The sequence below is a fragment of the Pinus tabuliformis genome, chromosome J (assembly GCF_031772625.1).
Source record: "Pinus tabuliformis cultivar Carrire ecotype Pingquan chromosome J, CPIR1, whole genome shotgun sequence".
Classification (NCBI taxonomy): Eukaryota; Viridiplantae; Streptophyta; class Pinopsida; order Pinales; family Pinaceae; genus Pinus; species Pinus tabuliformis.
Window position 1 is genome coordinate 133,776,958 of NC_142295.1, and position 24,897 is coordinate 133,801,854.

The following is a 24,897-nucleotide window of genomic DNA, read 5'->3' on the forward strand; positions in this document are numbered from 1 at the left end:
TTCTTATTTATAAATGTGGACAATGAATGGAACTCAAATATATATTATATAATATTTATATTTTCTTATTTATAAATTTAATTTAAATTTCCAAGTGGTAGAATATAATATTTATATCAGGTATTTTCTGGACTATATCACATTTTTAAGTTAACACGTTTACTATAGTTCATTATAAAATATAGATAAATAGATAATTGAACAACTTGCTTAATTTATTTATTCAATTATTTATTATTTAATCATAAAATTAAAAATCAACTATATATTATATAATATTTATAAATTTAAATTTCCAATTGGTAGAATATAATATTTATATCAGGTATTTTTTTGGACCTAATCACATTTTTAAGTTAACACAATAGATTTTTTTTTCAGAGAGAAAATCAAGATATATTATATTCAGGAAATATAATGAGCATGTACATATAGAGCCAAAACACATAAGCCTTCTGATACAGGCCTGTAACATGAACCATAAGAGGTTATCCAGAAAAAAACAAAATAACCGAGAATATGCTTCCAAAATGATATGGAAGAAGTTCCGCATGGTGCAACAATTAAACTATATAAGAAGAAGAGATAGATCCAGATAAATGAAAACATAAAGAGCGGAGCCAAAATTATTCAAGCCTGTTGAAGCATTGCAGATATAACAACCAGCGTAGAGGCAATAGGAGACTTGGAATCCTGGAAGATGCAGGCATTCCTCCACTTCCAGAGACACCAACACGTGATGATAAAAAGAGATCTCCATTCTGGACGCTGGGCACTCCACCACATAAACCCCTCCTGTACAGAAGAGAAAACGTTGTGAGGAAATCCATGAGAAACGGAGAGATCATACCATATTTGCGCCGTTGCTGGGCAGTGGAAGAACATGTGGGCATTGGTTTCTGAAGCCTGGCAGCACATGACACATCGGCCTGGACCAGCCCATCCCTTTCGCTGGAGCACCTCCCATGTGAGGTTCCGATTGGAGAACAACAACCATGAAAATAATATTGCCTTGAGCGGGCCTGTGGCTTTCCAAAATTTCGCTGGGAAAAAAGGAGAGGGTCTTGGCTGAAGGTTCTCCAATGCGACTTCATATAAGTCCTTGACGCGAACTGGCTGTGTTGAAGTCGGCGCTGACCATACCAATGCATCTTTGGACCCTGTTTTTTTAATACCCTTTTCATTGAAATATTTGACCGCCGCATCCCAAATCTGTCGCATAGAGAGAGGGAGACGAAGGACCTCGGCATCCTTCCATATTGGCGAAGTAGAGGACCAAGACTGAATCAGAGAATTCCATGTAAAGTGACCCCTTGTTTGCAGAAAAGAGATGAGATCAGGAGAGAGCACTTTTTCCAAGCCAAGAACCGTGGAGTCAAGCCCAATTAGTATGCTGGAGCCAGTTGTGATGCGCCAATAGATATATAGATAGTTTAATCTCTTACTTAATTTATTTATTCAATTATTTATTATTTAATCACAAAACTAAAACTGCAAACCTCAATAATCACAATATTTTATTAAATTATTTATTCATTTATCTATAATTTAATATAAAAAATGTAATTACCAAAAAATAAAAGAAAAAATCTTAAAAATAGGAACATATTAAAGAATCTCAATAAAAATTCTAAAACAGAAATGGAAATTAAAAATCAATAAAAAATAATTAAACAAAAATTAAAAAAATAATTAAATTATTTATTCATTTATATATAATTTAATAAAAAAACCTTAGAACCAAAAAATACATAAAAATAAAATAAAAAGTCTTAAAAATATGAACATATTGAAGAATCTCAATAAAAATCCTAAAAAGGAAATGGAAACTACGAATCAATAAAAGAAATTAAACAAAAGTAAAAAAATAATTGCCAAAGGCTTCTTACTTCAACTTAAGGTGGATGATCTATTGATTTTTATTTTTTTAATTGACAATCTAAATTGATTCTCAAGGGAATATGCTCAACAAATGCTTAGTCTAAATATTTATCAAGGGTTGTAGTGTGTTACAGAGTTTGTTAGGTTGCATTGACTTTTAGTAAATTTAAAAAATTAAATTTGTGCCAAGCCCACGAAATTCCTAGGGATTTAGTGGCTCCCCGCCCACCAATTTCCTAGGGATTTGAGATTATTCTAATTCTAATAAGTTCTTCATTATTATTTATAACATTCTTTTTTTTTGGTAGGTAAGCACCCACGGGGGATTTGAACCAGTGACCTATTGCAAGGAGTGCCTTAACAGTGCACCCATTCACCGTCAATCCAAAGCCCCAGTGCTATTTATAACATTCATTTATATATAAACAAATTTTATTTATCAAAATGATCCATTTTACAATAAGATTTTTTTTTTTTTTAAAGGGAGGGGCTAGTTCCCAATCAGAAGCATCATAGGGCCCTCTTTTTTAATTACAATATATGCATATCAGCCAAGCTGATAGCTGTCACATCAAAGTCAACATATAACCAAGCTGTCACATCCACATTCACATAATACGCTGCTGCGCAGCTACACCATGGGGGTCGAACGCGGGCGGGGTGCGAAGTACCGACTTCCCCGACCGCTGCGTCATGCACTTGCGTGCCATTTTACAATAAGATTATACATGGTTAATTAGGTAAATGTGTGCATTAATAAAACATTCTTCGTGTTGCAATAATTTTTTTGTTATATTTATGAAGCGTTTGGCTATATCAACCACATTAATATTTTTAATGTGATTGTACTAGTATATAAGAAGAATGATATTTATTTAATTAATCTAATATTCAATAATAATAAAAATTAGATTGAATATTAAACTCAAAATTAATAAAAGAAAAAAAAAAAACCCTAAAAAAATAAGAAACAAAAATAAAAGAATCCAAATAACAGGCAGTGAAAATATAGAATTAGAAGAAAAAGAAAAAAAAAAAAAAAAAAATTTACCAAAGGCAAAGTACTACAACATAAAAAGAAAGACTTAAAGTGAAAGGATTGATCTGAATAAAAACACAATGAAGTAAACAATAAATAAATAAATAAAATATATACATGAATCATAATAATATAGAAGTGAAATTAAAAAGAATAAAACAATAAAAATGAATAAAATAAAATCAAACAAATTAAATAAATTAATAAAATGAAAGGATTAGAATTATAAAATAACGGTTCAATTTCTAACATTATTAAAAAATAATTAAATAAATAGGAGGACTATACCCAAACTCTTATCTAAAAAACTATGAAAAAAAATGCGTTGACTTAATTTTTTTTATATAATTTAATCTAAAAAAATACCTGATATAAATCATATTTCACAAAAACCTGTATTGTGAGAAAATATCATTTTTTTAATAATTTATTAAGTTTAAAAATTTATATATTAAATATATATATATATATATTAATAAAATAAATTTTATTTAATATATTTGTTTTACATACACATCACTTTCTAATTTCTAATTTATTTATCGAAATAAATAATATAAACTTAAACTTATATATTAAAGTATACCTATTGTTTAATTTAACATGAAGTTATCACATTCTCCATGACTATCCATGTCATTAAATCTTTTACAAATATAATCTAATACACCACTCTAACACAAGTTATTTTCTTTTAACCCATAAATCAACTTTCCAAATGTGAAACACAAGGGAGTGGAGGGCACATTGTTATGTGCTCACATTGACTTATGCAGGGATCAGGTACAAGTAGTGATAGAGAGAATTTTGTGAACATCCTCCAGTGATGGAAAATAAAAGTTTTGTCAATAGTGGTTGAAACCACCTTGACCATGTGGAAGTACTTTATTGATGATATATTAATGCAAAAGTTTGATATGCACTTATGGGTTCATTCTTCAACTTGATTGGGACTTACCTTTTTCTTTTCTTTTTTTAAATAGTCTCCACCAAAGTCCCTATTCATTATGAATAATGTTGGGTTGTTATATATAAGTGGGCCAGCTAACTTTTTCTCTTTAGTATAATGCAATAAATTTTCACTTTTTATGAATGGGTTATAAACGTATTTTTTTTAAAGAGGATTTAAAAGGGTTCATATTATTAAAATTATTTAAATATTTAAATTACACTGATGTAAAGTTTTTGAAGCCAGAGGTTTATTTCACAAGTCAGTATGATGTGTAATTTTGTTCATGTGTTATTAAAGTTGAAATTTTCTCATAAAAAATTAAAAAAAAAAAATTAAATAATCATACAAAATATTTAAATAATGTCGATTCATAAAAAAAATTATACGTGAAGAAATTGGATCTCTCTTGGCTCATGTTACATCCGTATCTAAGATAGATCTATGTTGATTAAATTACAATAAAAACATAAATGATGAATATATATCTTTAAACTTCTCCATTAAACTTTTCCTTGTAAAATCAAAATCATTAATTTGAACATTTTAAGAAATAAAACTTCTTAATTCAAGATTTTTGACCAACATCTCAACATTGTGTTTGTTTTCTTATATAAAGAGTTAATTCAATGATGATATTTTTTTATAGTTTTACGATTTTATTAATTAAAAATATTATTAATATAATAAATCTTTTATGTATAAATATGAAAACTTATCATGAACCAAATGTGTTGGTTCGAAACACGTCGATAAATAAATTTTGATGTGATTATAACCAAAAACATGTCTCAAAAACTTAATATAAATCACAATTTTTTTTTATTTTAACTTTATACTACTTAAAATAGTAAATTTAAAATTATATATATATTTTAAATGTGAGAGAAAACTCAGGCTTTGATTCTATTGTTAGAATACATTAATAAAATTTTAATTAAATGATAATTATAAAATTGTTATTTTATTAAAATGTTTGTATAATTGTTAAAAGAATGATTGTATTAATAGAATTGTTTTATTATTAAAATAATAAGAGCTTTAAAACTCAAAGCAACTATGATTCCTCATCACCATAACCCTAAGTCTCCAACAATAATTTTATCTAATATCTTAAGAATAATTTTATACATGTGAACATTCTCTTCACTTACACTATTTAGTAAGTATTTATTTTCAATTGATGAAAAATAATAAAATTTATCAAGGCAATCAAAAAGTTGGATTAAATTTAAATGAGAATGCAAAATAAAAATAAATTATATAGTTGATTTTAATTTATAATATTGATCTAATGATATATAATTTATAATTTATAATTTTTTATTTATTTATTTTTCATAGATTTTGGATAGATAGTGATTTTTGTTAAGACACTCTTTGACGTGAAGCCATTAGTTCAATCGGGATAATATATTGGACATGATAAAAATATAGTCCTGTCAAACTTACAATTTTTATTATTATTATTGATATTTAACATTATAGAAATGAATCAAAAAATAAAATGATCAGTGATATATATATATATATATATATATATATATTCAAATAAATTTAAAAAATATATTAAATTGGGATAAAATGATAAAAGAAAAATGAATAGATATAATTACTTTTATCTAAGAATTTATAAAGACTAAAAAAACAACTAATAATTTTATTTGGAATTCTTTTCTTCTTCTTTTTTTATATAATTAAGTATTATATTGTAATGAATTGGTATTTTGTTTACATTTTATTTTTGGATGCTTTATAATATATAATACAACTAATAGTTTCATTTGCAATTCATTTTTATTTATTTTTTCTTCTTCTATATAATTAAGCATTATATTTTAATGAATTGGTATTTTGTTTACATTTTAGTTTTGGTAGGTAAGCACCCATGGGGGATTTGAACCAGTGACCTATCGCAAGGAGTGCCTTAACAGTGCACCCATTCACCGTCAATCTAAAGGCCCGTGGGCTAACAAATATTTAAATGTTAATAATGATTATATGTTTTTAAATAAAAAAAAAACTGTAAGCTTGGTAGGACTACATCTTCATCATGTCCAACTTCTCACCCGAATTGGGGAGATAGCACGAGATTTGAACCGAACCCAAGACTTCTTGTTCGATGAGACTTCATTTCCATGGCCATTGCCAATTGAGCTACCCCAAGCAGAGATGTTTTAAATATTTTTGAATAATAAAATAGTAAGATAATAAATTAAAGATGGAATTGGATTCAAGTGTATGTTACCACTTTTTAATGAAGTAGACTTTGTTTTAACTCTTATTCAAATTATTGTTATTATGATACAACTTTCATGTTACCAGGTTCAACAATGATTTTCCAACCTTACTATGATCTCGAGAGACAAGATCTGGCATGGTTATTCATTTTGTGGCGATATGAGAGGGACATTGAGCACTGAAGATAATCTAATTTATATTTGTACAATCATTATAACTAAAGAAACACTCCATTCGGGAATATTAGGAGGTTACCTACTTCAAGGAACCAACTCAAGGGTGAAGTTTGAAGAAATTACAAAAAGTGAAGTAGGAAACAAATGTGGATGGATTTTTCACTAACCACTAGGAAAATAGATTGTTTGGCATAAATGAAAAAAGTGTTGAAGTGTTAAGAGAGGGATCTTCGAAGGGCTATGTCCTTTATTTTCATGCAACTATACCACATGCAGGGTTTCTTTCCAAGTCCCAAGAATGTGTGGATACAAAGAAAAAATACTGACACTTGTTCAATCACATAACAAAGCTCTTTGGTGATGTTTGGTCCTGCATTAGATCTAGATCTTTCTCTTCCCATGTCTTGTACATCATGTGCTAATATCCTTTTATGGCCATAAACACATAACAATAAAAAATCATGACCAAATACAAGTTGAGAGTTTTTTTTTGGACGAAATTGTGTAGAAGATCTTTTAATCCTATCCAAAGTTTCGGGTGGACATTCCACCCATCATCAATTGAATTTTTTGGTCCCTGATGATGGCTGGAGTGTCCACCCGAAACATTGGACAGGATTAAAAGATCCTCGACACAATTTCATCCATAAAAATACTCTCAATATGCACATTTGTGTAAATCTACACTCTCTCAAATACAGGTTGTCATAGCACTTGGTGGATTCAAAGAATTAAAATAGAAATTTGAGGAATATAAAATTAATAAAATTTGGTTTAGCAAAGTTCAAGAATATAAAAGGGAAATAATTCTAATACATGTGCTTCTCTATATGAGAATTGAATCGAGCCACCATTTTCATTTTACTTTTGTGAGGATAGTAAATGTCACATAGTAAATTTAAGTATTAAATATTTTAACAATTTAGCAAGGAGGAGGGAGTTGTAGATACATTTGTTTTTCCTATATAAATATGATTTTGAAATGGTTGTAATAATTAAAATTCATATTTAAACTTGAATAATTTAATTTTGTTTCTTTAATGCCATGTACTTAAAACACTCTTTCATTGTCCAATCTTCCTTAAAATGATATTGGAACAAGAGAAGAAGAGATAAATGAAAAAAACTATACCAACAACTTTAAAGCATTTGACTTAATCACTACCATAGAAACAACACAATAAGCAAAACAAAATGAGAAATATGCTAAAAAAATGTGTCAAACATAAACTTGATGATCAAACTAGACATAGAAAGATTGCAACAAAGAAAACCAAAGAATGGTATTTTTTTATGGATTTCCCAACATGTAATTTTGAATACCATGGCCATATGCAAGCTGCCTCACATTTTTTGCCAATGGATACTACTTATAGTTAATCATATCCTAAAATTCATAACATTGCATTCCCCAATGGACATATCTATAATTGAGGTCATAAAAAAACTAATGGACACCAATTATCTAAACAAAATAATATGGAATCCAAGGACCAACCCAAGTCTAGAGTCTTTGTCACTTGCACAAAGGATTTTTTTGTAGCTTCAACCCCTCCTCCCAATTCTCATTGTATGTTACAACAATTAGGGGCAAATGTTATCTCTTCTATGTTTTGAACATTGTTTTATATACAATAATATAATGCACGACCAATAACATCTTAAAAATTGATATGTAAATTCGTAATTAACGACTCTATTTTAAGGTTTCAAGTTGCACATGCATGAGGTTTCTTATAGCATAATGGTTCTCTTGTAGTGTCTCTTAATTAAGATAGGAACCATAGATAGAAGGTACATCTATAAATTGTTTGTATTTCAAAATACTTGTGAAACATAATTAGACCTAGAAATATTAGTGGAACATTATAGGCCACAATTTACTATTCAAAAAAAGTAATTTACTATCCTTTTACAACATATCCACCTTGTATTTTCTTCAACATTCCCTTCCCCTGCTTGAGGTATGCTAGTTATAATTGGTACTTTATTTCGTATTTAATAATTAAATAGAATATATATATATATAATTCTTTTTTTGGTAATTTAATTTGGTATTCAATAAACAAATGGAGAATTTATATATATAAATGCTCTAGACTCTCTCTCTTTTTTTTTCTTTTTTTTTTTCTGCTCTTTTTTTTCTTTTTTCTTTTTTTTTTTTTTTTTTTTTTTTTTTTTTTTTTTTTCGAAGGTGGCAAAACCTATCAAACTCAGGTGTCAAACCAACAGTGAGGACAGCCATCTCTGTCTGCTATCCGCGACTGTCGGTTTGACTCATCACTGTTATCAAGGAAAACCACGCCACCTGTAATAACCCGCTGGTGGTCCGTAAGGGAGCAGGCTTTCACTCCTGCCAGATGCCTCTGGGTCTTGGGCCGTTAACCTGTTTCCTTACGTCCGAGGAAGACGAGCTCTTAGCCAAGCAGAAGCAGTTTTACGGCATACTCCAGGCCGACTAGACTCTCTCTCTTATCTATATATATATATATATTACTTTTTATAATTAATATTTTGTTTTTATATTTTTATTTAATATATAAATATTATAAATAAATGTTAGTTTTTTTTTTCCTCATATTATGAGGAATGATAACTTTCTCTATCATCGCTTAACACTTATCCATTCCTTTAAGCTATTATGGGAGCTCATCCATCATCAGTTGAATTTTATCTTTTGCGTCATTCCTTTCTAGGAAGACTTTACATTCGAGTGACTTAAGTTGCCAATAGAGGTCGATCATGTGCAAATATTAGCTTAGACAACCTCTCATGTAACTAGTCTCAGGCACCCAATCAACCATGATCACAATTACCTTAGAGTCAGAGTGACAATAATGATCCATGATAATTTTCTCCTTTGCCTCCCTTAACTCTTGTTGAATTTTGGGAGGTGTTTGGATGCAAAAGAGCCGATTTGAGGATAGAGCTTTGGCCCTTGAATGGGCACCCCTTCCACTTGCACCATGGAAAGACCTAGCACATTACCTTGACATCGTGTTTGGTGAATGATATTGAGTCGAAATTACCAATGTCAACAATCACCCACCATAATAGAAGTCCATACAAAATACTGGAGACTACTAATATCCAGAGCCATGTCGACTAATTATTAGAGACCACAATACCAATATGTAGGTGTCAACCAATTACTATAGACAACCAAAACCCAAAGTCGCTTCAAAGCTCTCCGACTATGTCTCCTCTTATCTTAGGGCCTCTTACTGTAAGATGAGAAGGAGTAAAGGCCAGGAGGCCTTGGTCCTTCCCCCAGAAAGGTGTTGAGCAAAGCACAACTACACTAGATGGCCAACTCATCAACAAAGGGGCAAGCTTCCTAAGTAGTGCCCAAGAAAATCGAGGGGAGAAAATGACCAGGCAGAGTTGAAAACCTACTACTAATGTCACCAAACTGATATGTAATGAACACCATCATGAACCAACGTGGAAGAATGTAGGGAAACTTCCCGAATCCAAAACCCAATCCACCAAATCCAATGCTGCATGTGAAAAATGACTAGCTTGTTTGAGAATTCATTGTTGTTTGAATGATTGATGCACCAAACTTACCCCATGTCACAGGCATGAGGGAGGGTGGTGGCCACATCACCCTCAATTGATACTTGAGGTGACAATGGCTACACCATCCTCCCCTCCTCCTACATATGTGATCACCATATATGAGATGATGCCTCAATTAATCTTGATTCCTCTATTAAAAGTAATATTTTAAATTGTTGCTTGTGTAAACCAAATCACATACTCATACATTCTTTTTCCACTATAAAATTCAAATATGTGTTAGAACATCTTTTCAACGTCGGTGAAAAATCAACAAATATAAAAAAATGTAAAATATATTTATTTTTTCAAAATTGACAGAAATGAGAAAAAATGAGGATTTTTTCTAACTGTGGCGATTTTCAACACATTGCCAAAAAAATCCGCAATTTCATCAACAATTTCAAATCATTATTGTGGAAGGTTTCTTATTTCAACTTAAGGTGGATGAGGATCTGTTGATTTTTTATTTATTTTTTAATTGAGGGTCTAGATTGATTCTCAAAGGAATATGATTTGCATATGCTTAATCTTAATACTTATCAATGGTTGTAGTGTATTAAAGAGTTTGTTAGGTTGCATTGGCCCACCAATTTCCAAGGGATTTGAGATTATTCCAATTCTAATAAATTCCTCCATGATAAGTTCCTCATTATTTAAGGACTAATTCTCATCAACTCCGTTGTGAAACAGGGTGCTGTAAAAGGCCAAAAGAAGTGTGGGAGGAAAGAGTATGCTTTTTTTGTTCTTCCAGAAAAGTGGAAACAGAAAAACATTTCATTTTAGAATGCGAGGCCTTCAAAGACAACCAGGAAAGTTATGCAGATATGCTGACAGCTAGCTCTTGGGATAATCTATTTAGAGAGGGGCTTGTCGAGAAGTTGTGAGCATTTATTGTGAAACTTCACAGAAAAAGTGCCGAATACATCAAGCAGATGAAGAAGCAATCTGCCTCACAGACTATTTTTAGCCTCGTGGACGTTAAAATAATTTCTTCTTTCTTTCTTTCTATAAGCAAAATTTATTTAGCAAAATGGTCCATTACTTTTAATAAATTTAAAAAATTAGATTCGTGCACATGGCTCCCCACCCACCAATTTCCAAAGGATTTGGGATTATGTCAATTCCAATAAGTTCCTCTGTGATAAGTTCCTAATTATTATTTATAACATTCATTTATAATTCCTTTTTTTTTCCTAAGTTAAAGTTGACCCATAACCTTTTTATACATGATTAATCAAGTAATTTATTTATTATTATTATTATTATTATTTTAATTTTTTAATTTTTTCGCTGTGGTTCATGGACACCCTGGTCAATGGGTGGCGCTATGTCCACGGAAAAATCTAGGCTGATCGACCTCGAAGGGAATCTAGCCCCGCGGCCCACTAGCTAGGCCTAACCCCAAGGGCTTCGGGGAGAATGGACTTTGTGACCTTCCGATGGCGAGGCACTGATTTTGATCAACTGAGTTAACCCTCGAGGCTATGATTAATCAAATAATTATATGCATTAGTAAAACATTACTCTTGTTGCAATAGTTTTTTTAGTTATATTTATGAAGCTTTCGGCTACCTCAACCACATTAATAATTTTTTTTAATATAATTATACAAATTAATTATCAACCCAGCTCATTTATTTAATACCCAAAAAAAATGTACCATGTTTACCAAAATTTTGAATTTAAAATATATTGTACAAAAACTCAACGTCAACTACTGTCATTTGCAAGCGACACTCAAATGATATCAAATTAGATAACTGAAGAATAGTGCTATTTTACGATGGAACTTGTGACCTGCACCAATTGATTCGACAGCTCAAATGATATCAAATTAGAAGACTGAAGAGTAGTCCAATTTTACGATGGAACTTGAGACCTGCACCTATTGATTCGAAAGCTCTTTTAGATGCAGGGTCCTGTATTATACGCGGTTTATCCATCAATTTCGCCCTATTCTAAGCTCTTTTAGATCAGGGTCCTGTATTATACGCGGTTTTATCCATCAAATTTGCCTTTTTGATAATACGTTTGGCATTTACCGCCATCGCCATGGCCCCTGGCGTTAAAGATATTCCCTACCCCGTTTTTCTTACGCATCACCGTAATGACAAGTATGAAGGCCCACCTACATTTACAACTGTACACGGTCTTCTTTTCATATGATATCACAACATAAGCTTTGCCTCTTCAACTCGGACTCCAACCACACCATGATTAAAAACACTATCCTTTTGGGCACACAAACCCGCATTCAGACAGTATTTACTCAGAGAGAAACATGTTGGGGGTTTTTCATTGCTGTTTTTTATGCACTGCAGAGTCTTTTCCAGGTTGATTGGCCCATTCTTTGTATAGAAATCTGTGAAAAGCTTGTAGAAGCTTGGCGTCTATCTTCAAGTAAGTGTACCAACAAAGAACATCTCCGTTGCTGTCATGTTATTTGAATTCTGATGTATACACACGCACTCAGTGAGTGTATGGCTGCCAATACAAAAATCCATGACCACAGTCCCAAACAGTTAATCACAGACAAATTCTCAGGTCAAATCAGAGGACTCTAGTGTCCATTTTGTTCCCCTGGGAAAATATGGAAAACATCCAGTCCCCCTTATTTTTCAGTATGCTTGTATACAGCAGTCCGTCAGTATATAATTGCCATCCATGTCTACGCATTCAAAAATCATAACCAGTGGCCCGTCAATTAAGTATTCTGCATCACCTATGAAATTTTATGAGCTAAATCCTCATTTTGTGTCTAGGGACGATTAAACTCAAAGAGCTCGATCCCCCTTGTATGGCTTTCTTCCCATCCTCTTAACGGATCCTAGTTTTTTTTTTTGACCCTTCAAAATAAAGCCACCAGCTAGATTTTGACTGAAACGTTCCTGTAAGTTTTCAAATTGTACAACATATTCTGTAGTAGCACTCGCTATATTTTTAAGGGAATCATTGCTGTCCATCTTACAAATGGTGCGTTGCATTAAGAGGAGCCTTAAAAGTGGAGTACCGTACCATTGCTAAGATTGGTGTAACCCGTTAAAATTGAGCCTCCCTTCAAAATATTTTTTTTTCCTTTTGATTTTGAGCGGGCAAAACTCAGGGGGCAATCATAGCTCTATGTTTATGCAGCACCCATGTTCTCACCATGGCATGGGAGGTCCATACTGGTTAGTCAGAATTAACCCAACTTGTGGTTTTGATTTATTGAGACAACTGGGATCAAGTTTTAAGTTTCTGTCCATCTCAACAACTAGACCCAATAGACTTTTCTGATCATAAGAGTTATCTAGCCCAAGTTTTGTCTTGATCTGTCACGATAACTCGAATTCAGCATTCAAATTGAACCTATGCAATAGAGCTAGCGATGATGTTTTCAATATATATTTATATACCACTAACTTATACAGTGAAACCCTGATTTTATTAATCCAGGAGGTAGAGGTTTCATTTCAAGAATGCATACTTCTTCAGTGGAGTTTGGTAGACTGTACACATCATGCTGGATTGGAGAATGAAATAAGGTCGCATTCGTATTGTGCATGTTATTGCTTGAAGGTAATTCATGGAAACAAAGACAAAATATTTGTGGCAGCCTGGTTTCCCTCGACTCGTTGAGATTGCTTCTTGTCACCAAAATAACAATTGATGCAGCGAGGCTTGTTTAAATTTTGAGAAGGGGTTGTAGCTATCACAAGAATCAAGAGTAAGGGAATATATTTTAGCTTTGAAAAAAGAACAGGTTTTGGAAGATGCAGATTGCATCAGAATCAAAGGAAAATAAACACAGTAAAGAAAGTGAAGCTTCATCCATTGGTGTGCACGAAAGATCAATTGCTGCTGCAATGGCATCGACTGAAAAGGTTATATTTTTCGTCAACACTTGACATAATTTTTAATGTTCTTCTCTTTGATAATCACAATATTAAGATTGGTATATGATGTTTTCTTGTGCCTTTTTGTCTTCCTTCACTGCTCAGTGACACAATTTTTTCCAAAATTGACCAGCTGCAGGTTTGATGCTTATATTGGCCATTATGGTTTTTTTTTTGCCAATTGGTGCCTCACGAATTGAATTTCTATGGAGTACTGTAGTTTCCGTTTAAAATGCTTTATATACTGCTAGACAAACTTATAAACACATCTGGTGAGAGAATAGGATACTCAGTCATCTGAGGAACTTATCTTGGTATCCCCTATTTAACAGCAACAAAGATTGCCAAGACAAATTCAACCATAGATATTGCCCATAATTGAAAATCAATAGATCCAGAACTGATTTAGAATTTTAGAGAACATTATTCATCTCATGTACCTGGTAATGGTAAATTCTATGCAAACGTAGAAAGTCTCCATAACTGCAATCTCTTCCCGGCAATTGTAGCTTTTGTTCACATCCTTACATGATACATATGCTTTCTGTGTTCTCAGACCAATCCGATTTTGTGTATATCCGGAACCATTACATAAATCTCAATCTCATGGTTGTCATTCTGAATGATGGGTTTACATAATTTATTTTTGCCATCTTTGGATGTACGGCAGGTCTTCCTATGTATTGATTTTTTGATTTGTTTGAATAGTTGTGCTTGTTTGTTATTGATTAAGCTTTACACCAATCACTGAACAAACTGTAGAGCTTCCTGCAGCTGGTAGAAAATTCTGCAATCACATCATTTGTGACATCACTCTTGTATATGTGGTAAACACAAAGATAAAGGAAACAGCTAAGGCAAGCTGAAAAATATTGTCAGCCTAACACTGGAGAGACTTTGCATGTCGCATTGCAAGGACTTTTTCCTATCAAAATTTCTTTGAAACTTGAGGCAGAAAGTTCATTCACCAATAACATATAATGTTGTCATATGTCATCCTTGGTGAATTTGACACATTATAATTTTCTTTTGAAATTCTTCCGAGGACGAGTTACTTCAAATAGGAAAAGGATAAGATATGCTGTAAAAAAAAGTTGCAACGAAAGTAGCATTCTTAAATACCAAGCAGATGACCTGCTTTTGTAAACGACAAAAGCATTATTCTCTGTAATGTATGTGAACGCAAAGCTTAGTTAAGGTTATACTAATTTGGTCTTTGTCTGGATCAAAACAGAGGATGCTAAACATACAAACAACCTCCTCTACGTTAATGCTATTTTGTTGATGGCTGAGATGGGGAGTTTCTTTAGTTACTCTAAGTACACTTCATCTTCTTGTGTTTAGGTTCACTCTATTATTCATCTATCTATCAATTGATCCACACACACACATACTCGCATATATGAGTATCTTCATATATTTGGTCAAATAAGTTCTGAGCTTAGGTCATATTTGAGCGCAGTCCCATATTTGCTTTAAAGGAAACAAAGCAAAGCCCAAATGATTTCTAGAACGTTTATTTAATCTGTAACATGAGGAAGAGATAAGGCACTTACGGGAAACAGATTGTTGCTGACCTGCATTTTATAGAAATTCTTTACAGCATCCTGTTTGTATGATGCTAAGAATCACAAATAAAAAATGGACTGAAATTTAGTATTCTTGCTGTCTTTGTTGCAAACAACATGCCTTCGTTGTATTGAATATAAATGACACTGCATATTGCCTATCAATACAAAGTCATGGGAACATCAATCAAATCTCACGCTTGCAATGATGGTCATCTGCCCAAAACTAACAATTCAGTACTTTTCAAAAAATTGTTAACAACTTAGGGTGCTTCTTGCCACTTGCTTCCCAATTAGCTCACAAAGTTATTGCAAGAAATTTTTTACTGCTAACCTTAGCAACTTCTCTAGATCTGAGCCCTATTAAACCATGAATTGCCGGCTCCTCAATCCATGCTATCAATGACTCTAGTAGGTAGTGCTTTTCATACTTGTTGTATGTAGTATACCTCATTAACCAAGATATATAATGAGAAACACATCTCAAGTATAATTCATCTAACATATCAAAATACATCACTTGAACCATTAAGCAGATCTATGCACTAAATGAGAACTGTAAAGAAACCTATTGGACTAATTCAGATATTCAGAAAACCCTAATATATGCATGGCACACATATACCACTAGTTGTAAGTGAAGCTGATAAAGATCTTCTTGCAGTCTAAAGTATAATACAATATGATACAAACTCTCTCCCGATTGACTTTATTTATGTAGTTGCACATATAAATACATGCTGAGACATTCATCACACTGTTCAGTTCTTTAATCTATGAACACTAACACTTAGGTTTGTACTTGTTATATTGCTTGGTCTTGTACCTGGTGCAAGGTTGAAGGGAGCAATTTTGGAAGGAAAACTAGCGCAATTGGCTTTGTTACTGCTCAAACTAGCAGGGGTCCTAAAAGGGGATCCTTGAAGGGTTACTACTAGGCTAAGGGCAACAATGGAGCGATAGCCCACTATCACCTCGGCTAAGGCTCCCTACTCTTTACGGACTTTCACCGATGGGAGGAGACCCGTTATGATAAGGATCACAAAATGGATGGACCAATGATAGGGCGAGGGGTGATCCTAGAAGCCTATTCACAAGAGAGGCTCAAATATGTGGCTTGCTTGTCTTGGAAGACAAGATGGAAGGCTCTCTAGGAAGGGCTTGGGGAAAATTTCTAGGGTTAGGTTTTGAGTATGTGTCTTATAAAGGAGATCCCTAAGCCCTATAATTCTTGTGGAAACTTGGGTTCCAGGTGATCTTTGAAGAATTAACCTTGATAGTGCATGGGACCACACGGGACCAAGTGGACCCGAGGTTCAGTCAAGGGGATAGGATTTAGCAACCAATGATATGCTTGACCTAATTAGGGAGGGGAAAGGGATCAAGGAATGATTTTTCAATGAAAGGCGATCCCAATGAGGTTTCTAGCCTAAGGGAAACCAAGGGCAAGAATTGGTCTTCGAGCCAGGGCTTGCGATATCTCAAGATCTCACCGTCGGAATCTCATGAAATTTGGAGGGCTTCTTGAGGACACACCAATGTAGTTGTGGACCAAAAATCAAAGTATTTGGATGGCTAGATCGTGAGATAATTGATGCCCTAGGTGACCTAGAGGACTAGACCTAGAGAAGAGGAAAGGGGAGAAGAAAATAGGTTTAAGGTGATCACCTTTGGGTGGACCAGTGCCTAATCCTTTGGGGAGATTGGAGTCAGGTAGAATTATGACTATGGACCTTTGAATTTTCTAGGTCAAGGAGGCCTCAAAGACAACTTTGCTTGGCACTAGGGCAACAACAAAAGCAACTTCAAAGACTTTATACTTCGTTTTGCAAGATAAATGGCTTGTCAAGATGAATTTCAGTAATGAAACATCCCTAGGAACATTCATTAGTTATACATGGCCCATACATGAAGTATTCACTATCCGAAAACAAAATTTCCACAACTTCACATAAGAGATGCAACAAATAAGCCCTAGTATAGCAAAATCCCAACAACAATGTATGTGACAAAATTAGAAAGAAAGAATAGCATTAAAATGTACTTACATGTATAAGAATATATCCAACCATCCAAAAACTTGCCATCAAGAAGCTCCAAGACATATGAAAATTATCCAAACATCAAAATTCATTCCATGCTCCAAAAATTCGTCCTCCAAGAAGGATAGTGAAAATATCTAAAGAGATACTAGTTCCAAATCCAAGTGATGATGCTAAAATGAATCCTCATCACTTCTATTTATACACTTCTAATGAGTTCGATTTAGCTACTTGGGCCTACATTAGCCCCTAAATAAAATAATGTGCAAAATAACAAACTTTTGGTGACAAGCCCACCAAACTAGCTCATAAACAAAATAATAAGCCTCTCAAGAGGTCGAATGATCAACAATACATGTCGTTGGGCCTTATAAGAAGCTTGATGAAGTCCATAAATGCCACAATAATGAATATGACTCCCAAAAGTAGTGGACAAGGGGTTGGTCCCTTGTTCTCCGAATAATAAACCTGTGGTGCTCCCAATGGGTGTGAGGGCACACAAGTGACCTCATGGGTCTCCAAGTAGGTCGAATATGCTTGTAGACCATCTGTAAAGGTTTAGATGATGGTTTAAGTGATACCACATCAATATACAAGCCCTGGGTCATTTGCCAAGTGCATGGTACAACTGTGGGGCCGATTGGACATGGTGAACCAGGTGCATCTTCTTCGTCCAATAGGTGAATTTTGAGCAATCCTTGAACATCTATGGGGATCCATGGAGTGATGTCTACTGCTGTGGAGGCCCATGGCTCTCAACACACACCCTACATGTGTCAATGTAGCCCTCTGGAGGGTTAGGACCCCGTTGAGGGAGACTAAACTCAAAATGGAGACCATCTGCAATCATGCATAAGATCCAATGTGTCCCCTAGCCTTCCAATACAAAACGATGGACAGCAGGTGGGCACTTCATAATGACGCGCTCTTCCATAGCGGGCTTTGGCATGTGCTAATGTCTCCAAGCTCCAAACGGGGTTAACAAAGCATCTTATTAGGTGGTTTCTACTTTTAAATGGGATAGTATGTCCAATGTACATCCTTTAAAGGTTGGTGGCATGTGACAAAGAGATGAATGGAGTAGGGAATGAAAGGGGCAGCCCTGGGCCACATGGTGGGGTACAAGGGTAGCTAATAAAAGGGAAACCCACACTTAGGTATATAATGTATAGGAGGGAGCAATCATGGTACATGAGGTGCCCTAGCCTTGATTTTTCCACCCTTCTTTATATGCCTTTTGCCATTTATGATTTTTTTTAATTAACTACTTGGGGCTCAAGGGATAAGAGCATGATGTGTAAGATGTAGCAATGGATACCCCCTTTAAGGTAGGGCGGTTCATTGCCTACCAGGGGTTGGGACAATCATGGGTTCCTAAATGATAAAGGAGGATCATCTAGGGCCTGCAGGAACCAGTGTGATGGCCATGATGATGGGGTAGAGCTCATGTATTGGCTTTTGCCCACATGCTAAATGTGTTTGTCTCGGCCATCTTTTGCATTTTGAGGTACATCTTCTTGTTGAATGTGGCCAATTATGCTTTTATTTTTCTTTTCAGTTGCATTAACCTCCGGGGCATCAATCGAGGCCCGACCCAAGGTGTGGGCAAGGGGAAGGGGAAGGCTAACCCTATGTGGACCCAGTGGAGGAATGTGGACCCAGGTGGGAGAGATGATGAATAGGGATATAATGAGTGGAAGGGGAGTGATATATGTGGATGAGGGAGCGGGACCACGCAACCAAAATCAGGGTTTCCCATGTAGTACCATCCCTAAAGCCCAAAGGTCAGTAAAAGAGATCCCATGAGACTAGGTCCAAGGTTAACATTCAAAATAGGTCTAGGGGACAAGAGCACATACCTAGCCCACTCTTTTCGCTGAATCTTCCCATTAATCCATGCCCAAAAGTATCCATGATAAGCAAACTACAATACTCAATTACCATATGACAAGGCATACCTCTAGGTTTAGGAGGCCCACCTTCAAACATATGATCATGACAAATGGGTGAGGGACCACATGGCTGGCTCAGGTGGAGGAGAAATGGCACAACGAGCTAGTTAGTGGTTGCTGGTTGCCGACTGAGGACTATCTTGGAGAATTTTTTTCTCCTAGGGATATCACCCACAAAAAGGTGGGTAACAGGGTCTAGAGTGAGTGAGTCACATATGATGAACAAGATCCAGAGAAACATTTGGTTAGGGTGACTAGACCCGCCGAAGAAGATAAGATGGGATTAGTGCATGGTAGCCACCACCCTAGACACCTTTAGTTCAACGCTTGCACAACATCCAATCTATTCTTATGTTGCACGAAAGGCCAAAACATTTAAGAGTTTCTGAAATGGGTATATTTAGAAACGTCACCTCCCAAAAAATGGAACCATCCACCAAAATGTTATATATATATATATAAGTGAATAATACATATAATATAGTTGTAATTTTTAAACATAAAATATATTATTATTAATATGAATAATAATATTAATTATTATTATCAATAGCTATAATATTAATATAAATTATATATAATTATATTAATTTTAGGTTTAAACATATCTATAACTACATTAATAATTTTGATATATATATATATTTTTTATAAATGTAAGTCATATTAATTCTTAATATATATTTTATGACATTATAATAAAATTTATAAAAAATCTATTCCATTTATATATAAACATTATTATTCCAATTTTTTTTGACTTTATAATAATTCTAAATATCCTCGTAACTCGCCAAATCACGTCGACTGTTATAAATTGCGCTGCTTAACTTGCATATTCATGTCAACTACCATAATTTGCCCCACTTAACTCATGTCAACTCTCAGTCGACCCGTAACTTGCACACGCATCATCATATGGCTTCAGCCCTTTCACAGAGTACAAAATGCCTACAGGTTGCTTCCCTTAATTGAACTATTTGCGCCAATGGAGTTTTGAATTAATGCAATTGCCTTCCTGCATTGACAGTTAAAAACTTGGAATATTTGGTAACTATGGTTTGTTTTATTGATGCATTGAATATCCATCAAAATTGTGTCGAGTCTATCTTAAAGTTCGGTGAACTTGAACAAGAGCTTTTAGATTCACCCTAATTTGAATCTAATGCTTTAAATCCATCGAACCTTGTGACTTAGCACCCACGAAATGCCTAAGAAGAGGCCTAAATGACGCTTGAGGGCCGAAACGCGATTGAAACGTGGGTTTCCGTACCATACAACATCCCCAAATCGAGGGACATTGTACGGTACAACATTCCATGTTTCGGTTGCACTTCAATGTTTCCAGTACTAGTATGGCCCAAATTGCGGGGTTGCTAGGTGTTTCCTGCAACATAGGTCTATTCCAATTCGCTTGCATGAGGATAAGTTCAATATATAAGTGGACTAATCAATATCTGGGCTATGTTGAAATTTTCCTTAGGCCCTAGATTTGGTCTAAGACTAATCACACACACAAACACACTAGGAACCCTCAACTTACAAGCACTTTGCACAATAGAAATCTTCAGCACAGTGAAATCAATTAAGTACATAGAGATTTGAGCACAAAGCTCGATTATTTTATTAGTCCATCAATAAAATTACTTATTATTGATCTACTAAATGAACACACAACTAGGTTACTAATGTTAAATTAGCAGAAACGAAAGAATAACCAATCTCACAAAAACTGACTCATAGATTCTACACAATCAAATTAATTCATCATTAAAATTTTTAGAACATACTTGGGCTCCCATCCTGGGATAATGGCTCAACTAAGGAAATAAATGTACAACACTGTATCTGATCTAGTTGATCAAGCCCTCCTTGGATGATTTGGATCTACTTGTTACCTCCCTTCCTCGGGTCCAACACACTAAAGTATTACACTCATCACTGAGATGCCTCTCTCAATTTGGTGCTGCTGTATGGTGTGCCATCTCCTTCTCCTTAGCCTTGCTTTTATAACTTTTCGTTGATCTAAATCCCTAAACCTAATCCCCAAAGTGATTGGTGGCTGAAATTAAATCTCACCTCTTTTGAGATCAAGGTCTGAGATTAAAACATAATGACTAAATTAAATACTTTACTTTTTCCAATGTTTCTTTAGCTTATTAAGGCAACATAACAATTATGTGCTTTTCCTAAGTTAAAACTTAAGCTAAGTTACATATGCAACTTGCTCACACTAAAGCAAGTATCCAAGGAGATCTTCGGGACTTTTGTATGCCTAGACACTTAGGCCTGTGCAGAAGTGACTGCCGAGCTACAAACATCAACAAATTTAACTCTTGAGCTCAATGTAGTTCTCGTTCCACACCATTATTTTAATTTCCATGTCCTTGACTCCTTCGGGGATATCATCCAACTCATCAATTTTGTTGGAAAGTTAATCTATAACGTTGAGTTTCCCAAAGATCATTCTCCAAGTCTCTTAATCCTTTTATGTCATCACTTAACTCTATATTAGATGATGTATTGTGTGTGGAACCCAAGGCTGCCTCTGAAATTTTTGAGTTCCTCATGGTTCCTGTTACACACATTTTGTCACAGTTCCAAGAAAGCAGTTGTGCCAATTTTTTTTAAAAGACCAGAACTATCAGCCAATAGCTTATTATGTCATTGCAAGCCCATTCTGCAAATTTGTAATGTAAATGATGCCAGTATGACCATTTAATTATGTAACAACTCAGGTAAGCCTATGATTTTGGCGACGAGTTTCATCTATAAAGCTAGGGTGGAATTTATCAACAAGGTCTTAAGTGATTCCTAGCGTTTTAGTCGAGTCTATTGTAAAAGTGATTTGGGAATAATTTAAGGTATTTGGCTAAATTATTTTATTACAAATCACTTGGTCTACTAAATCATATTGTGTCGCAGAATTGGGTAAATATTATGAGAGTCTATAACGAACGGGTATTCCCCCTTTGAGGGTTGAATTATTTTAATATCTGATGTAAAAATATCTTAGTGCATGGTCCCTCATACTTAGACACCATGGCTAAAAGATTTGAGGGTGGAAAAATAATTAATCCCTTCGTGTCAATTAATTAATTTTTTTGGTAAAAATAAACTTAAATCCTAAGCCAGAAAATTAATTAATTTAGAGTCAAAATTAAAATGTTAGAAAAATTAATTTCTCCAAGTGGAAAAATTCGTGGGTCTAAAAGAAATTAATTTTTTGAGGTCCCCCACCAAGGGAATATTGGAAATTTCAAAAGAATTTGGACCCTTGGACTTTGGTGATTAAGTCAAAGCCAATTTTTTGGGGAAATTAGTTACAAATAATTATTTTGAACAAATAAAAAGTGGATTTTATGAGAAATTCGAAAATTCCTCAAAAACAAATATTTTCGACGACAAAGATTAAAAGTTGATCAAAGATTTATCAACGGTCGAGATTATTTTGACAGGGATCAAGCCAACTAGCTATTATTTTCCACTTGGAGGGATTTCTCTATAAATAGAAGACATTTTGCTTCTATTCTTCACGATGATAGTGACTCTAGTCTAAATGTAATTTTGTAACGTTGGTGTGAAGCCACTGTTCTGCTGGGAATGTTTGAAATCTATAATAAAAGACTTTGGGGTTTAGTTCATGGTGTCTTTGTTTCATTGATCTGTGGTACGTGCTGGGTATGTGCTTTCCTATATTGTGCTTCAATATCATATAATTGTTATTTTATTTGTAGATGATAATGTTGAAGTTTCTAAGTCTACCAGTTAGAAACCCTCCATACACTTTATTGATTTATTCCTACCTACTTGTTCCGTTACTTAACAAGCTATTTACAATGTAAATACTTAAAATAAACACTAGTGCATGCTCAACATATTACAGATCATCAATTGAAAGAAACAGAAACAATCACACCAAATGACGCCCTTATTTTTGGACCAATGTCCCTAGAAAAACCCAATGCGAGAAAACCGGTGCAGCTATCTAAGGGTTTCCTTATTAAGCAATTTTAGAGTACAATTTGGGTTCCAAATCCGGCTTACCCAACAGAGAATTTCCTTGGCAGTAGTACTTCTCAGTCTGAGACAAATGTCCTGGCTGAAACCTCGGATAAACCTTCCGACAGCACCTCAGCTCCAATCTGCCCCAGAAACCCCAGCGTCTGCCTTTCTGGACTGCGTCAACCTCTCTCTGCCCAGCACTGGCCCTGTGTCAGCCTTCTGGCCCTCTGCGTCAGCAACGTTGGCCTCTCTGAAGCACTGCATAGCTCCCGGCTGCCTCTGTGTGGCCTTGGGTGAGCCCTGGCTGCTACTACGTCACTCTCTCTGGCTCTTGCGCTGCTTTCCCGACACTATCTCTACCTCTTTGTCTCTCTGTACTCAATGCCCCTCAACTGCAACTCCGATCATTGATTCTATCTCTCTTAACAAACCTCGCTCTAAAGAATAGAATGACTGATCACTCTGGTGTATTCTCCAAGTGACCCTCAAGCCCCCTCTTATACTTTTCTTGTTGACATATCAAGGACCGAGATTAAGTCCCTAATCAATCGCTAAGATTAGATCTAGCTTGATCCATGTCTTTTGGACCATTCTAAAACAGTTTCATATTAAACCACATTAATATTTTAATTTCCCTAAGTTTAGACTTAGGGACTCTATTAAAAATATTAATTATTTTAATATCTCCTAAACTGTTTAGAATCTGCCTAAACCCTTTCTGGGTATTGGAGATCTCATGTGCCCTAACCTCTCCACCAAATTTCGTGGCTAGGGCACATCCGATGCTACCACAAATCAACTCTCCCTCTTAGCGAGGACTGTGCTCTAACAATACTCTTCACTGAGTATTACTCTAATCATCTGACATCGGTCCCTGTGCTGATGCTAGGGATGCTGCCCACCATCCTTTGCATTGTTGTATCCTATATTGCTGCCCAGGGTTCTGCCACTGCCATTGTTGCATCCGTACGACAACTCCCTCTACATCCGTGCTGCTGCTGGTCCTTTCTCCCAACATTGCATCTGCACTGCAATTCCTCTCATCATGTTGCCTACTACTGCACTGCAACTCAGTTACTGAGAAGTAAGTAACTGATCTCCCAACTCTGACCTCTGTGTTGGGCTAGAGACCCTCTTGATGCTGAAGCTCCCTCTGCCGCTGACTAGTGCTCCCTCTCTGACCTCTGCGCTGTTGCAACAACTCCTTGCATCTCGCACCGTTGCACACCTCTCTGTTCCATCCTGCACTGGTGCAACACTCCCGTGCCTCTTGCACTACTGCAGCTTGCTAGCCTCGCGCTGTCTCGGGACTCCTGCACTGTAGCTCTCTTTGCTGCTCCATCCCCATCCATCTCTACCCACATCAGTTAGTCCTGATACTCCTCTTCGGGGCTCCCGTAGCAAGGTCTAATCCAAGAGGTTGGGTATCTCGAGGATTCTGCGCCTCATCGCCTGTAGTCCGTCTGACTATAGCTCGATGCTTCCCCACTTCCGCTCAAGTGGTGCGTGTGCAGTCATGGCACAGTCATCGTCTGTCTCCACTTCTCTGCCCTTTGCTAGCGCTGCCTTAGTCTCAGAAGACTTTGCCTTACTCTTCTTCCTTGG

The 24,897-nt window shown here is 35.0% G+C and overlaps 1 protein-coding gene across 3 annotated transcripts in view; it reads left to right on the plus strand.

The window, feature by feature from the left end:
• The first annotated feature begins 11,768 nt into the window (after nt 1–11,768).
• Nucleotides 11,769–24,897, plus strand: part of LOC149225983 (uncharacterized) — a 154,641-nt gene continuing 141,512 nt past the window's right edge. The window contains exons 1-2 of one of the 3 annotated variants that reach the window (XM_089377362.1): nt 11,769–12,250; nt 13,286–13,713. In XM_089377362.1, the coding sequence (XP_089233488.1) occupies nt 13,603–13,713 (111 nt within the window). In that variant the 5' untranslated portion in view covers nt 11,769–12,250; nt 13,286–13,602. Of the gene's footprint in view, nt 12,251–12,275; nt 13,021–13,285; nt 13,714–24,897 lie in introns of those variants that run through there. The other 2 variants (XM_089377364.1, XM_089377363.1) reach the window with 2 other exon arrangements.